We start from the raw sequence: 16,670 nt of genomic DNA, 5'->3' as shown, positions 1-16,670 counted from the left end.
AGAAAAAGCATTTGACAAAGTACAGCATCCTTTCTTGATGAAAACTCTTCAGAGTATAGGGATCGAGGGTACATACCTCAATATCATAAAAACCATCTATGAAAAACCTACAGCGAATATCATTCTCAATGGGGAAAAACTGAGAGCTTTCCCCCTAAGGTCAGGAACATGGCAGGGATGTCCACTATCACCACTGCTATTCAACATAGTATTAGAAGTCCTAGCCACAGCAATCAGACAACAAAAAGAAATCAAAGGCATCCAAATTGGCAAAGAAGTCAAACTCTCACTCTTTGCAGATGATATGATACTTTATGTGGAAAACCCAAAAGACTCCACCCCAAAACTGCTAGAACTCATACAGGAATTCAGTAAAGTGGCAGGATACAAAATCAAGGCACAGAAGTCAGTGGCATTCCTATACACCAACAAGACAGAAGAAAGAGAAATTAAGGAGTCGATCCCATTTACAATTGCACCCAAAATCATAAGATACCTAGGAATAAATCTAACCAAAGAGGCAAAGGATCTGTATTCAGAAAACTATAGAATACTCATGAAAGAAATTGAGGCAGACACAAAGAAATGGAAAAACGTTCCATGATCATGGATTGGAAGAACAAATATTGTGAAAATGTCTATGCTACCTAGAGCAATCTACATATTTAATGCAATCCCTATCAAAATACCATCAACTTTTTTCACAGAGCTGGAACAAATAATCCTAAAATTTGTTTGGAACCAGGAAAGACCCCGAACTGCCAGAGAAATGTTGAAAAAGAAAAGCAAAGCTGGCAGCATCACAACTCCGGACTTCAAGCTCTATTACAAAGCTGTAATAATCAAGAGAGTATAGTACTGGCACAAAAACAGACACATAGATCAATGGAACAGAATAGAGAGCCCAGAAATGGACCCTCAACTCTATGGTCAACTAATCTTTGACAAAGCAGGAAAGAATGTCCAATGGATAAAGACAGTCTCTTCAACAAATGGTGTTGGGAAAATTGGACAGCCACATGCAGAAGAATGAAACTGGACCATTTCCTTACACCACACACAAAAATAGACTCAAAATGGATGAAAGACCTAAATGTAAGCCAGGAATCCATCAAAATCCTAGAGGAGAACACAGGCAGAAACGTCTTCGACCTCAGCCGCAGCAACTTCTTCCTAGAAACATCGCCAAAGGCAAGGGAAGCAAGGGTAAAAATGAACTATTGGGACTTCATCAACATAAAAAGCTTTTGCACAGCAAAGGAAACAGTCAACAAAACCAAAAGACAACCGACAGAATGGGAGAAGATATTTGCAAATGACATATCAGATAAAGGGCTAGTATCCAAAATTTATAAAGAACTTATCAAACTCAACACCCAAAGAACAAATAATCCAATCAAGAAATGGGCAGAAGAGGGGCATCTGGGTGGCTCAGTCATTAAGCGTCTGCCTTTGGCTCTGGTCATGATCCCAGGGTCCTGGGACCAAGCCCCGCATCAGATTCCCTGCTCAGTGCGGAGCCTGCTTCTCCCTGTCCCACTCTCCTTGTTTGTGTTCCCTCTCTCACTGTGTCTCTCTGTCAAATAAAAAAAAATTTTAAAAAAATCTTAAAAAAAGAAATGGGCAGAAGATATGAACAGACATTTTTCCAAAGAAGACATCCAAATGGCCAACAGAAACATGAAAAAGTGCTCAACATCACTCGGCATCAGGGAAATCCAAATCAAAAACTCAATGAGATACCACCTCACACCAGTCAGAATGGCTAAAATTAACAAGTCCGGAAATGACAGATGTTGGCGAGGATGCGAAGGGGAACCCTCCTACACTGTTGCCAGGAATGCAAGCTGGTGCAGCCACTCTGGAAAACAGTATGGAGGTTCCTCAAAAAGTTGAAAATAGAGCTACCCTACGACCCAGCAATTGCACTACTGGGTATTTACCCCAAAGTTACAAATGTAGTTATCTGAAGGAGTACGTGCACCCCAATGTTTATAGCAGCAATGTCCACAATGGCCAAACTATGGAAAGAGCCAAGAAGTCCATCAACAGATGAGTGGATAAAGATGTGGTGTATATATATACAATGGAATATTATCCAGTCATCAAAAAAAAAAAAAAAAAAAGAAATCTTGCCATTTGCCACGACGTGGATGGAACTAGAGGGTATTATGCTAAGCGAAATAAGTCAATCAGAGAAAGACAAGTATCATATGATCTCACTGATATGAGGAATTCTTAGTCTTAGAAACAAACTGTGGGTTCCTGGAGTGGTGGGGGGTAGGAGGGATGGGGTGGCTGCGTGATGAACATTGGGGAGGGTATGTGCTATGCTGAGTGCTGTGAATTGTGTAAGACTGATGAATCACAGACCTGTACCTCTGAAACAAATACTACATTATATGTTAAAAAAAAAAAAAAAGAAAGAAAAAGATAGTAGGAAGGGAAAAATGAAGGGGGGAAATCAGAGGGGGAGATGAACCATGAGAGAGTATGGACTCTGAGAAACAAACTGAGGGTTTTACAGGGGAGGGGGGTGGGGGGATGGGTTAGCCCGGTGATGGGTATTAAGGAGGGCACGTATTGAATGGAGCACTGGGTGTTATACGCAAACAATGCATCATGACACTACATCAAAAACTAATGATGTAATGTATGGTGATTTACATGACATAATAAAATAAAATTATAAAAAAAAGATTAACTTAGTGTTGGATAAAGTAATAAAATTGAGTAAATGAATGAGGCACAAAAACAAAAGCTAAATTTCACACTAAATTAAGAAACTAAATAGCAAATATTTCAAATTCTGGGTTGATTACTGAGATTATGAAAGATATAATTAGACATAATGGGCCAAAGGCTTTAGGAAGTATGAAAAGGTAAGCTAGAAAGTAGAGAATTACCCTCAGGTGGGTTGCCGAGGCTCCTCCATTCAGAAGAGAACTAGTATATGGTATGACAGCTGAAATGAGATTGATTTGAGAGAAGGAGGTTCATAATAACATTTTAAATGTCAATTCCAATATAACTTCAAACACACTAGAAATGAAGTAGTTTAGATCTCCCAACTAAACTCTGAGGTTTATAATTAATTTACACTCCTAAAATTTGAGAGTAAACTTCTAAAACCAAGCTAATCCTTCATGTGCATAAAACATTCATAACCCCGGGGCATCTGGGTGGCTCAGTCGGTTGAGCATCTGCCTTCGGCTCAGGTCATGATCCCAGGGTCCTGGGATCGAGTCCCACATCGGGCTCCCTGCTCGGCGGAGAGCCTGCTTCTCCCTCCCCCTTTGCCTGCCTCTCTGCCTACTTGTGCTCTCTATCTCTCTGTCAAATAAATAAATAAAATCTTTAAAAAAAAAAAAAACATTCATAATCCCTTGTGAAAAAAATTATTACAACAAAAACAAGCTTTGAAATTTGAAAATAAAAGTTCAAAGATAATTTTCTCATCCAGAAAGAACTGAGACTATTTACAATTGCTTTAAAAAAATAAAATACTTAGGTATAATCTAACAAAACCTGTATGGATCTATATCCTGAGAATGACAAAATGATGATGGAAGAAATCAAAGATGACCTAAATAAATGAAAGAATATAGTGTGTTCGAGAGTAGGAAGGTTCAACACAACATTTCTCCACAAATTGATCCATGTTTAATGCATTTCCCATTAAAATCCCAGGAAGGTGTTTATAGACAAAGACAAAATTATCCTAAAGTTTATATGGAAAGGCAGAGGACCCAGAATAGTTAAAATAGCTAAACTTTTAAAAATAAAGCATAACATGAGAGAAATCACTCTACCTGATGTTAAGGCTTATTATGTTGCCTATAATTACATAATATGTGGTATTGGCAGAGGGACAGACACAAAGATCAATAGAACAGACTAAAGAGTCCAGAAATAGACCCATAAAAACATGCCCAACTGATTTTTGACAAAGGTGTCAAATTCAATGGAAGAAGGTTACTGGAGTAACTTTGCAACAAATGGTTACTGGAGTAACTGGGCACCACAGGTAAAAAAAAAAAAAAAAAAAAGAAAGAAAAAAGAACCTCAACCTAAACCTCACATCTTATACAAAAATTAACTCAAAATGAACTTGAAAGTAAAACACAAAATCATAAGACCTTTGGATAAAAACACAGTAGAAAATCTTGGGGGCTCCAGGCAAAGGGTGATAAAAATAGGCAAAGAATTCTTAGACTTTATACTAAAACACAATCCATAAAAGAAAAATCTGATAAACTAGATTACATCAAAATTTAAAACTTTCCCTCTAAAAGACCCTGTGAAGAAGATGAAAAGACAAGCAACAGACTGAGAGAAAATATTTGCAAACCACATATCTGACAAAGGACTTGTAACTAGAATATATAAAGAACTTAAAAAAATCAGTAACTGCACAAACAAGCCAATTAGAAAATAGGCAAAAAAACATGACCAACATGAATAGAATCTACAGATGGCAAATAAGCACATGAAAAGATGTACATCATTAGCCATTAGGAATGATACAAGTTAAAACCATGAGATAGCACTAAACACCTACTAGAATGGCTACAATATAAGAGTGATAACATCAAAAGCTGGCAAGGATGTAGAGAAACAGGACCAATTATACATTGCTGTTAGAAATGTAAAATAGCACTGCCACTCTAAAAAGAGAATGATGTTTCTTACAAAACCAAAAATGCATTTATTATACAACCCATCAAGTGCACTTTCAGGCATATATCCCAGAAGAATGAAAATTTATGTTCACACAAAAAAGTGTTTAAGAATAATCATAGCAGCATTATTAGGTAATAGATAAAAACCGGAAACAACCCTGATGTCCTCCAATGGGATGTACCATAACACTCTGTGATACACCCATACCATGGAATACTACTCAGGAATAAAAAAGGAACACACTACTGATATATACAACTTGGATGGAGCTCATGGAAAAAAAATGAAATCTATTCATCTCAAAAGGTTAAATACTACATGATTCCACTTATATAACATTCTTAAAATGACAAAATTACAGAAATAGTGAACAGATTAGTGGATGCCACAGGTTAGAGAGAAGGCAAGAAGGTAGCTGTGCCTATAAAAGCTGGTAACACAAGATCCTCATGATGGAATTGTTCTGCATCTTGACTCTGGTGGTGGTCACATAAATCTACACATGTGGTAAAATTGCATAGAACTAAACACATACACATGCAAACACGAATGCATGTAAAACTAGTGAAACCTGCGTAAGGTTGATGGATTGCATTGCTGTATCCAAACCAATTTCCTGGTTGCAGTATTATATTGTAGTTATGCATTATGTTACCACTGCAGAAACTGGATGAAGCATATATGGGTTCTCTCTATATAATTTTCATACAACTGCATATCAATCTATAATTAACTCAAAATAAAAAGTTAAAAACATTTTTTTACATCCAGTAAGAAAAGAATTGAGGACACTATACAGTTAACTATTTCAAAGACATCACTACAGATGACTGATTTTCATGCTCCCGTGGGCAGCTACATAATTAACCTCCATCCTACTACTCAGAATCCAAAGACTTCTGTTTTTCTTCTCTTCCTTCTTTCTCCTCTTTCCCCCAACACTCCATAAACCTCCTTCATAACTGGCTATAAGAGAGAACCATAGTATATGTGTGTGTGTCTACATTGCGACACCGTGTTCGCTCTAGTTTTATACATACACAGGTGTTTTTTGTTTATCATTATTAGCATCTGTGCTCTTGGTTCCCAATTTTAAAATTCATGATACGGCACATTTTATACTCCCCTTTAAAAATAATTAAAATGTTTGTCGTTTTTTGTGACAATAATTGCTTTCAGACTCTGTCCCCACCCCACCTCAAGGTAAGTGGCCCTTTTAAAAAAAAAAGTTTCCACATCTTTTCTCTACAGTTTGGGTTGATCACTGGTGAAGCCTACACAATAGGGTAACTTCTGAGCACTGAAACAGAAGATAACGATTGCTAATTGTATAGAATAAGTTAGGTACTTTTTCTAATCACTGATGTACACAGTATTAGTAAGCCATTGCCCCTGGGCTTAGCATTGGCATACCAAACATGGTATACTATACAAAGAAGCACTATAACATACCATGTATTAAAAACACCTAATTAATACATTGCAGAAAGTTAATTTATTTGTAGTTCTGACTTGCACTTGTTCAGAGAGCTCTAATAGCAGGCATTATTCCTGTACTTTTTCCCTAGTTTTGCTTTCCAAACTACTCATCAATTTTCATAAGCCCTAACTCAGGGCTTCTATTTGATATACATATATACACACACATATATTCATATAAACGTGTACGTATTTAGTTCTATGCAATTTTATCACATGTACATGATACACACACACACACACACACACGTACAAGGTAGCATCTAATACAAATTCTTTGTGTAACAGTCATGGGGTAGTACTCTTTTCTCAACTTGTTCCAAGAAAAATATCTTTTTAAAAGCTCTGCTATATTCTCAGACTAGTAACAACATTCTTCCACCTACCTCTCATATTAGTTTCTATCTGGGGAAATAAGGGTAAGCCCTGCCCCCAAAAATGTCTTTTACAAATGTTCTAAGAAATAAAAACAAAGTATTTTTCATGTGGCATTTCTTACACAATGGCCCCAAATGTCAGTTTTATATGCTACAGCTATTAGTGTATCATTTCCAATTTTAGAGAAAATCAAATAATCAAATAATGTATTTCTCCAAAATGACTAAGATTCATGGAATTAAACATTCATTAACAGGTGGCCCATTAACGTGTAAATTTTTTTTATCTTGCTCTTAAATACACAATCTTAATTTTTTCCTAATCTCTTACTCAGAAAGATAATTTTAAAAATATTTAAAAAAATAGTTTTCATTTCCAAGCATATGCTGAACTGCAATAAGCAGTCTTAATAGAGCACATTAAATTCAATGAAAAACAACACAAAACAGCACAATTAGAAACTGTATAAATTTTACCTTAATTCTTCTCTCGGTGTCATCTAATTTTAACTCTGCTGAAACTAGTTTCTTTGCCAAATCATCTCGCTCAGGTAGGTGTCTAGCTTCAGAGATCTTTTTCAGTTTCTGTAAGGAAAATTTTGTCCTAAATAGTTCACCTTCTGTATCTTTTACCCTTTTCTCAGTTGCCCGTTCTTTCTCTTGAGATTTTCTTAAGCGTTCTTTGAGTGCTGTAATCTCATTGTTATGACGAGCAATAAGTTGTGAGATTTCATTTTCTGTATCTTCAAACTTATTCAGGGCTTTCTCCTGTCTGTATTGAAGCCTTTTCAAAGCCTTATTTTCTTTTAGCAGCTCAGCTAACTTGACCTGGAGTTCAGTTACTTCATTCTGCAATTCATTGATTTTTAGCAGTCTTGCAGAAAGAACCCGTTTTGTAACAAGATCAGTATCTTTCCGAAGTGGCTCCCTATTGAGGCTCAGGGAGCGAAATCCCACTCGGACTCCCTTTCTGTTTGGTGGACCCTTAGGGCTTGGCTTCCTAGGGGCTAAAAAAGAAATAGTAATAATGTAAAGTGAAAGCTGTACCAATGTAATATTATTTATTCATTCTAACACAAGTGGATCTATAACATTCTTTAGTTATTTTGTTCCTTAAAAAATGATCTTACAATATTTAAGTATCAAGTTTTATTTAGACTCTTAACATAATGTTTTTATTAAGAAAGGTTCAGAATCCTTTTTAAGAAAGGTCAAGAATATTCTGACTTATCAAAATGATATCCCAATGGTTTACAGGAAATTATTTTACACTGCTTTAAAAAATGGCAGCATCAGACTATGGACTCTGAGAAATAAACCGAGGGTTCTAGATGGGAGGGGGGTGGGGGGATGGGTTAGCCTGGTGATGGGTATTAAAGAGGGCACATACTGCATGGAGCACTGGGTGTTATACGCAAACAATGAATCATGGAACACTACATCAAAAACTAATGATGTAATGTATGGTGATTAACATAATAAAAAAATAAATTAAAAAAAATGGCAGCATCACGCTTTACCATTTTTAACTTTATACGTAAGATGGCAAGGCAGAATTCGAACACGAGCATCATCAGCATCAGCATCAGCATGGAGTTTAATAAACACTGGACAAAATACTGTGATATTCAAATAATTTATGCCAAGGTATTTGGGATTATAATTTGGAATGTGGAAATGTATGTTTTCTCTAATTAGAACTCTTTTTCTTTATTTGGGGAAACAAGAACACATTGTATGACAAGAAGACTTGGGTTTGGGACTTTGATTTACCACTTTATAACTCCTTGGGCAATTCAGCTAAACCTTTCCAGGTCTATTTTGCCCACCCATAGAATGAGGATAACACCACCTACATAACTAGGTTGTTGTGAGGATTAAACAAAGAATGCATGCAAAAAAGGAAGTTCTCCACAAATATTCTCTGTCAGTAATAACTTAATCCCATTTATCAGTGATTGAAAATGACAAACACTTTTAGCAGTACAGATGTGATTTTAAATGCTTGCTCAGGGGCCTTCTTTTGTGTGAGGTTCAAATCAAAAACATTTGACATAATTTGAGAACAAGATAAAAACAAAAACCTACACCCTAAAAAATATAGGCATATGAAATCTTTAAACTGTACATATTAAATAACATTTCGCAAAAATTTGAAATGTCATTATTTTTACTACAAGTTCATTAAACTTAGGCCCCAATATACAAAGCACCTGCCCTTAAAAAAGAGACATATAGAAGTCTGCTGCAGTTGAGAATAATGAACTTTAATCTCCAAGGTGACTGCATTTTTTCCAAGAAGGAAATGCATTCTGGAGGGAAAAAAAAGAAAAAGAAAAACTAGAAAATTCAACCTTTCCCTACCCTCTCTCCAGCCATGGATACCTTGATTCCATTATGTAAACAAGTAAAGAGTAACAAGTAATATTTACAATTTACATTACAAAGTTTCATTTAAAAAAATGGAAGATTCTAAAGAATGTGTTTTGAATGTGTACTGATTTGGGATTTCAGGTCTATAATTGTTTGAATACACAAAAGGACGTGGTAATAATAAGAAATGGGGGAAAGCCTATAACTCTGAACTACCCTTTCCAATATAGTAGTAGTCACTAGCCACATGTGGCTTGAGAGATTTGAAATGTGGATAGTCCAAACTGAGATATGCCATAACTGAATTTCAAACACTTAGTTCAAAAAAAGATGCATAATGTTTCAAATACAGTGCTTTTAACTACATTTTAAAATGATAATATTTTGGATATTTTAGATTAAATAAAATATACTATTAAAATTCATTATACCTGTTTTTCTTATTTAACGTGGTTATCAGACAATATAAAATTACATGTGTGGCTTGTGTTTGTGACTTGCATTATATTTCCCCTGGACAGCAGTGCTCCAATTTTAAATTGGGGCATCCATCATTTCAATTTTCTTTCCTTCCCAACACACTGAGTTAACAGTTTCGGTATCCATATACTTCCATGAAATATGTACTCAATTCTTGGAATGACAGAAACTTTATGCATAAAAATGATTATGCATAAAGATGAATGTTAATTATTCCAAATCTCTGATTTTTATGTATAAAATTGTATTTCTCAGCAAACAAGATTTCATACAAACAGAAACTTACTTTATTTGAAAAGTTAAAGCCTATATAAGAATTAGGATAGAATTTTCCACCAATACCTTACTTTAATTGTTCAGACAGGAGGGGCTTCCAAAACCAACTTTTTCACATCCTAAAAATCTGAACATTTATTTTTGGCAATATTCTATTAGCATGACTACAAACTGATCATAAAAAGTATACTTAACCTGAACTCAGCTGCCATTTACTTTTTTATTTTCATTTTTAAAACTATCAAGATGATTTACAGTGCTAATAAGAGTGAGAAAAGATGATTGACTGTCATGTGTATCACTTCATCTACCCCTCGTTAAGTCACTATGAAAAAGAGGGTGAGAAAATATTGCTTTTTTTTCTTCCTTCAGGTGATAAAAATAAAATATGACTCCTTTAAGAAACACATAGTAAAGATGAATTATCCAACTATAAAAGACTTAAGATGTTTATACTATTGATAAAACATGAAATATAATAAATACATAACATGTAATATATAAACATGTATAACTTAAACTATTAAATTTTATTATGAATATAACTTTTGATAAAGCAACTTTATTTTAAAAAATTAGATATACTGAAAATTAAAAAGAGGAAGAATATGCTATCAAACATGCAAATCCACAAATTCAAGTGTTTAAGATGCTGTTTTAATCACATTTGTTCTTTCCTTACTGTCCTAAGCTGTACACTGCCATCTTAAAAAGAAACTAATTCAGTGCTTAAGGAAACACTAAAGTGTTTAACTGTAATTGGTGTGGTCCTATTGATTGATCTAAGGTAGACAAATTATCACAGACTTTAATTCAGAAGACAATACAAAGGAGAAAATAGCACAAGTCAGATTGAAGATAATAACTGAAATTTTCTGCATGATGTTAAAACTGTTTTTCAAACCTTTTTCTCAATTATCTTCTTAAATAAGGTAAGGTTTAAGAATTTCTGACTCCTTGGGGCGCCTGGGTGGCTCAGTCGTTAAGCGGCTGCCTTCGGCTAGGGTCATGATCCCAGGGTCCTGGGATCGAACCCTGCATTGGGCTCCCGCCTGCTTCTCCCTCTCCCACTCCCCCTGCTTGTGTTCCCTCTCTCGCAGGGTCTCTCTCTGTCAAATAAATAAATAAAATCTTAAAAAAAAAGAAGAATTTCTGACTCCTTAATTAGGTGGCCTCCTAAATTTCTTTTGGGGAAGTAGTGAAAAATTAAAGTATTCCTACCAATAATACCAATAATTCCCCAAATATGTAAGTTATTTCTTATGAATAAATAGGCATTTTTCTAAGGTTCAACCCTATAGTCCATTTGTTCTTCATTAGATAGCAAAAGTTTAACATCAGATCATGCATTCAAACACAAAATCAAAACAAGAGGCTCACACTGAGACAGATTTGGAGGAAAAGACCAAAATCCTGCAGCACTGTACAGGCAAAAGAAAGAAAGAAAAAGAAAAAGCACCTAACTGTTAAAGAATAACATTCCTAGGAAGTTAGATCAGGGTCCACAAGAGGGATGCTTTCAAAAGTAACATATTCTTTCCAGAATATTTTTTTAACGCAAATATTACTTTTCAAAGTAAAAATTTATAAAAGCACATTTAATTATACCCCTGCTTAAATGTGTTCAATAGCTAACTATTTCCCCACAGAAACAGACAGCCAATATATTATTATAGGTTTCAAGGTGTTTCATGACCTGACTGACCTGTTTTCCTTTTCAGCTTCCAATTTTACCCCTCCCTGTGCCTTACAATCTAAACTCTATATAATCATTCTAAGCTAGTGTTGTTATAACTGTGCTGTATTCATTAATGTATACTGTAATTACCTCATTTACCTTAGCTTAATTTTCTATGGTGTATTTTTCTATGGTTGTCCTTAGATACTTTGTTACTAAGTACAACTGGGGTTTTTTGACCAGAAATTCATTAAGATGAAGAAGAGATTTCTAGAACAAATATGTCAAATATGTATTAATATGTAGTTCCAAACTAGGAACATTTTAATAAGACAAATTATTTCTAATGATTAATCTTCTTTCCATTATAACACAGTTTTACAGAAAACAGAGTGGTAGTCCCAAGTCCCAAATTCCATTTCTAGATGTAATTCGAACTTTTGCAGTAAGCACTGTGTAACCTAGAGGAAGTAATTTTACTCTCTATATAAAAATGCCCCTTAACTACTTTATAGCAATGTCATTTGCTGCTTCTTAGAGGTGAAGATTAAAAAAGGTATAAACATTTTGTGATATTTTTTTTTTTTTTTTGCCTTCACAGTACCTCAGCAACACCAAGACAAACATTTATTTAGGAAGAAGAGAACAAAATGAGAAGGCTTATTAATGGTTCCTTCTTCTGTATATAGTATGATTTTGATTCTAACAAAGGATAATACACAGCACCATAGGCAACAACTATATATAACACTATATATACAACTATATATATATATATACATATAACAACTATATATACAAAAATACATCTTATTCAAAATGTAGATGAGCCCAATTCCATGCATATATCAATACATACATAATAATAGAAGTTTCATTCATACAACTTTCCTAAAAACTCAAAATGAGTCTTCTAGGTCCACTGGACTCTTAAAGAATGCTTACCTTGATGATGCACTTGGCCATCTGAAATTTGTCTTTTAGGATTTTTTCCCTTAATACTTGTAGGTGAAGAAGAATTGACCAGCGATGACCGGCCAGAAGACTGTGGGGTAGTTCCAAAATCAGATGAACAGTAAGAGTAATGGTGTTTGCCTGTCTTACTTTCTTGATCATTATCTGGACTTCTTTCTTGTTCCCCCATGGTTTTGAAAAATAGTCTCTATTCACATAATTTCACAGATTCCTTTTTCCAAAAAACTCCATGACAAGCCTGAAGAGCAATGTTTAGAGTCTTCAGATCCTGGTGATAATATTCATGTCTGCACTTTGTTTCTCTAGGTATCTGCAGTAGAGATTAACACATTAGCAACCAGAAGATACACTTTTTGCCCCTATAATTAAGGAAGGGGAAAGGAAACTCATTATATTTCGTGAAATAGGTTTTATGGTTAATTACAATGAAAGATGCTAAAAGCAAATAATATACTGTTTATAATTTTTAAAATTCACCTATATTTTCACACATTGTTATTTATACTATTTGGAGAATAGACAGAATGTTGTAGGCTGGACAGAGAACATGTAAAATGCCTGACATATAATTGTTTTTGAATAAAAATTAACTGAATTTGACTCCCTTGAATCTTAAGATTTATAATAAAGACAAATGCTGATTTTTGACAGATGTATAATGACCAAATCACCATTTTTTTCTTTTCTGGGGAGGCAGGGGGTGGTTAAGGCAAGTCTGCCTATAGGAACAACAACAAAAAAAACCTAACTACATAAAAGTATAAAACTAAAGTATGTAAAAAATTAATCAAATTAAAACACGTGTGAAGAAAAACATTTCCAACATGACAGAAAAATGGTTACCATCCTTAACATGTATAAATAACCCATACCACCCCATAAGAAAAATATGAGGTAAAACATTAAATGAGCAAATACATGTTAAGACCCACAGCGGGCAATACAAATGATAGGCACATAAAAATATTCAACTTCAGATAACATTTTTAAATGTACCAATTATCAAAGATTTTTCAAAACAACACTCAATGCTGCTAGAACGCCTATCAAGAAAAGATCCACAGGATTTTTGTAAAAAAAGTTGGAAAGATGTATTAAAACCTTAATTGCACTTTTAACCTTTGATCCGATAATTCCGTTCCTAAATAACAAGAAAATTATCCTAAAAATAGAGGAAAAGTTATGTACAAATGTTTATGCAGTACAATTTTTTGAAAGATTTATTTATTTGATGGGGGCGCCTGGGTGGCTCAGTCGTTAAGCGTCTGCCTTCAGCTCAGGTCATGATCACAGGGTCCTGGGATCGAGTCCCGCATCGGGCTCCCTGCTCCACGGGAAGCCTGCTTCTCCCTTTCCCACTCCCCCTGCTTGTGTTCCCTCTCTCGCTGTGTCTCTCTCTGTCAAGTAAATAAATAAAATCTTTAAAAAAAAAAAAAAGATTTATTTATTTGAGAAAGAGAGAGAGCATGCAACCAACTGTGCCACCCAGGTTCCCCTACAATTTTTTTTTAAAAACAGAAGCAACGTAAATGTCAAATAACTGCAGAATAATTAAGAATATTGTAGGGGCGCCTGGGTGGCTCAGTTAGTTAAGCGACTGCCTTCGGCTCAGGTCATGATCCTGGAGTCCCGGGATCGAGTCCCACATCGGGCTCCCTGCTCAGCAGGGAGTCTGCTTCTCCCTCTGACCCTCATGATCTCTCTATCTCATTCTCTCTCTCAAATAAATAAATAAAATCTTTAAAAAAAAAAAAAAAAAAGAATATTGTAAAAATCAATACAGCATATCATGCTGTTGTTAGAAACACTTACAAAAAGTTTGTGTTACCAGAGGAAATGTTTATAGTACTATGGTAAAGACAAAATTCAAACTAGTGAATACAGTATGATCTCAACTATACATATCGATTGAAAAAAAATAATGAAAATACTGAGTATTCTTCCCTCAGAAATTGAAAAAAAATTGTAAAGTACGAGATACATATACACCAAAATAGTATCTGGGCAACATGAATGTTAGATGATTTTTTTCTCTATATATTTTTATTTTCCAATAAAATAAAATTGGATTACCTTTTGCATTGGAATAATTGTTTTTAATATTCAGAAAAAAAACAAAAATCCCATTGATGAAATTAGTATTTCAAGTATAGTGGTTCTAGTACTATATGGAAAAAGACCTATGTACAAGGCAGCACTACTACTGTTCACTACAGCAGTATTACAGTGGTAGACAGGACTAAAACAATCAGAAGGACCATCAGTAAGGAACTGGCGACATACAACCACATAATGAAATACAGTATTATGAAGCTACTAAAGGAATGAGCACTACCTCTGTGTTTTTTCTGCAGTCTGGAGTGATCTCCACAATATACTAAGAAAAGAAATATGGACAAAGCATGTACAGTATATTACCATTATCAAAAAAAGATTACAAGTTTGTATACATAATGCTTCATATTTTTAAAAAGTAAAAGGATGAACTAAACACTTACTGAAAAAAAAAAGGGGGGGTTCTGCAAGGCAAGGCTGTCCAATACAACTTTCAGCAAGAATGGAAATGTTTTATAATCTGTGCTGTCTGGTATGGTAGCTGACCACATGTGGCTACTGAGCACCTGAAATATGGCAAATGTTACTGAAGACTAATTTATAATTTTGTTGAATTTTAATTAAGTTTTAAAAACTATACATAATGGTGTTTGGCTCATTGAATCTCAATGATCTCATTTTTAAAGGAAATACTAATAGTAATAGAATAGAACAGAATTAATGTGACAGTTAATTCTAGAGTCTATTCTATTCTAGTCTATTCTAGACTAGAATAGAATTAATGTGATAGTTAAATAGGATAATTCAATAACTATGACACACTCAGCACTCAGTAAAAATCAACAATTACATTTACAATTCAAACATACAAGATGCTTAGTAAATTGATTGATATTCCTTGTCAAAGACTCAGTTTTAATTACAATATAATTAAAAGCCGATCATATGGTATAAATTAGGGTTATTTGTTTATATGCATATAGCAGAAGTAGCTCCCTATGGCCTGTCCCATCTTAATCAGAGGTGCCACCTAACTTTTCACTGCAAAAGACAGACCCCACAAAACATTACCTGCCATTCATCTCCTATGCACCAGCACTCATTCTTCCCCACCCCTGCCTCAAATATATGCATATAGTTTCTAAAAAAAGAAAAAAAAAAAAAAAAAAGGAAACATCCACTGCCCCATTATTCAAGTCCTTCTCCCTGGGATAGCTATTTTAGTGGCTTATACTTTCATGCCTATGCTATTTCTTGAATTAGCAACTTAAGACTATGAAAGATGAGGATTTAACTGTGACTCATTTTAAATGGTTGCAACATGCAACGACTTGTTAGTTATGGAAGGTTTTTTTTCTTGGAATTCCTAATTGTCCTTTCTTCTTACTGAAAAGAAAAAACAATCTTCCTATATCACTAATATTTACCTAGCTTGATAGTCATTCTATCTATAGCCTGAAATCCATTCCATTTCTCCTCTTAAAAACATTTTTCTTAGAGACCAATTATTTCTGATTCTAATTTAAACCAATTATTCTGTAGACCTGTGGTACCACTGTCATTCTGGAATCATTTTTATAGTACTTCTGAGTTAATCCACCATTTCTAATAGCTCATGTCATCATCTTTATTAGTTTTGATCATCATTTTACTTGTCCATATCCTCAAATAATTCTACAGAAAGGGTAAATAGGTTGAGATAAATGCTCTGAGTCCTTGTATGCCTAAGAATGTCTTTATTTTGCCCTCCAATTTGGTAGTTTTCATAAGTTCTGCATTCTAAGTTATTTTTCTCAGAACTTTCAAGACACTGTTCCGCTGTCTTCCAAACTCTCAGAGGTTCTTGAAAGATGTTATACTCTTTCTTTTATCCAACATGTATTTCTTTTGAGCTCTCACCATGTAACCATAATGAAAATAACAACCACAAAAATCCCTGCCATGATGGAGTTTACACTCTAGTTATGCTCATCTGATTCCATTCCCTTATAGGTTATCTTTTTCTTTTCCTCCCTAGGAGTTTTCAGGATTTTCCCTCCTCTAATACTGCAATCCCACAACATGTATAGGTGTGAGTCTTTTTTCATTAATTGTGCTGCCCCTTTATTTCCCTCTTCCTTTTAATATTGAAACAAGTATCTTTAAGCACCAGAAATGTTTTTATGTTACTTTTCTGATAAGTGACTTTCCTGTGTATTCTTTCTAAGACTTCTACTGGCTAAATAACAGACTGCTCTATTTTTCTATTTTCACTCAACTTATCTTTTAACTATCCAGGGTTGTTGTGTTTTTGT

At 34.4% G+C, this 16,670-nt stretch overlaps 1 protein-coding gene across 1 annotated transcript in view; it reads right to left on the bottom strand.

Annotated features, from left to right (window-relative positions):
• Positions 1–16,670, bottom strand: part of LCA5 (lebercilin LCA5) — a 68,302-nt gene that overhangs the window by 37,529 nt on the left and 14,103 nt on the right. The window contains exons 2-3 of the mRNA XM_036069400.2: positions 12,292–12,631; positions 7,017–7,546 (exon numbers count right to left, since the gene is read on the bottom strand). Of these exons, the coding sequence (XP_035925293.2) occupies positions 7,017–7,546; positions 12,292–12,490 (729 nt within the window). The 5' untranslated portion in view covers positions 12,491–12,631. The remainder of the gene's footprint in view (positions 1–7,016; positions 7,547–12,291; positions 12,632–16,670) is intronic.

The sequence above is a fragment of the Halichoerus grypus genome, chromosome 9 (genome assembly GCF_964656455.1).
Source record: "Halichoerus grypus chromosome 9, mHalGry1.hap1.1, whole genome shotgun sequence".
Classification (NCBI taxonomy): Eukaryota; Metazoa; Chordata; class Mammalia; order Carnivora; family Phocidae; genus Halichoerus; species Halichoerus grypus.
The sequence above is the reverse complement of the archived record's forward strand: the minus strand, read 5'-3'. Positions and strand labels throughout refer to the sequence as shown.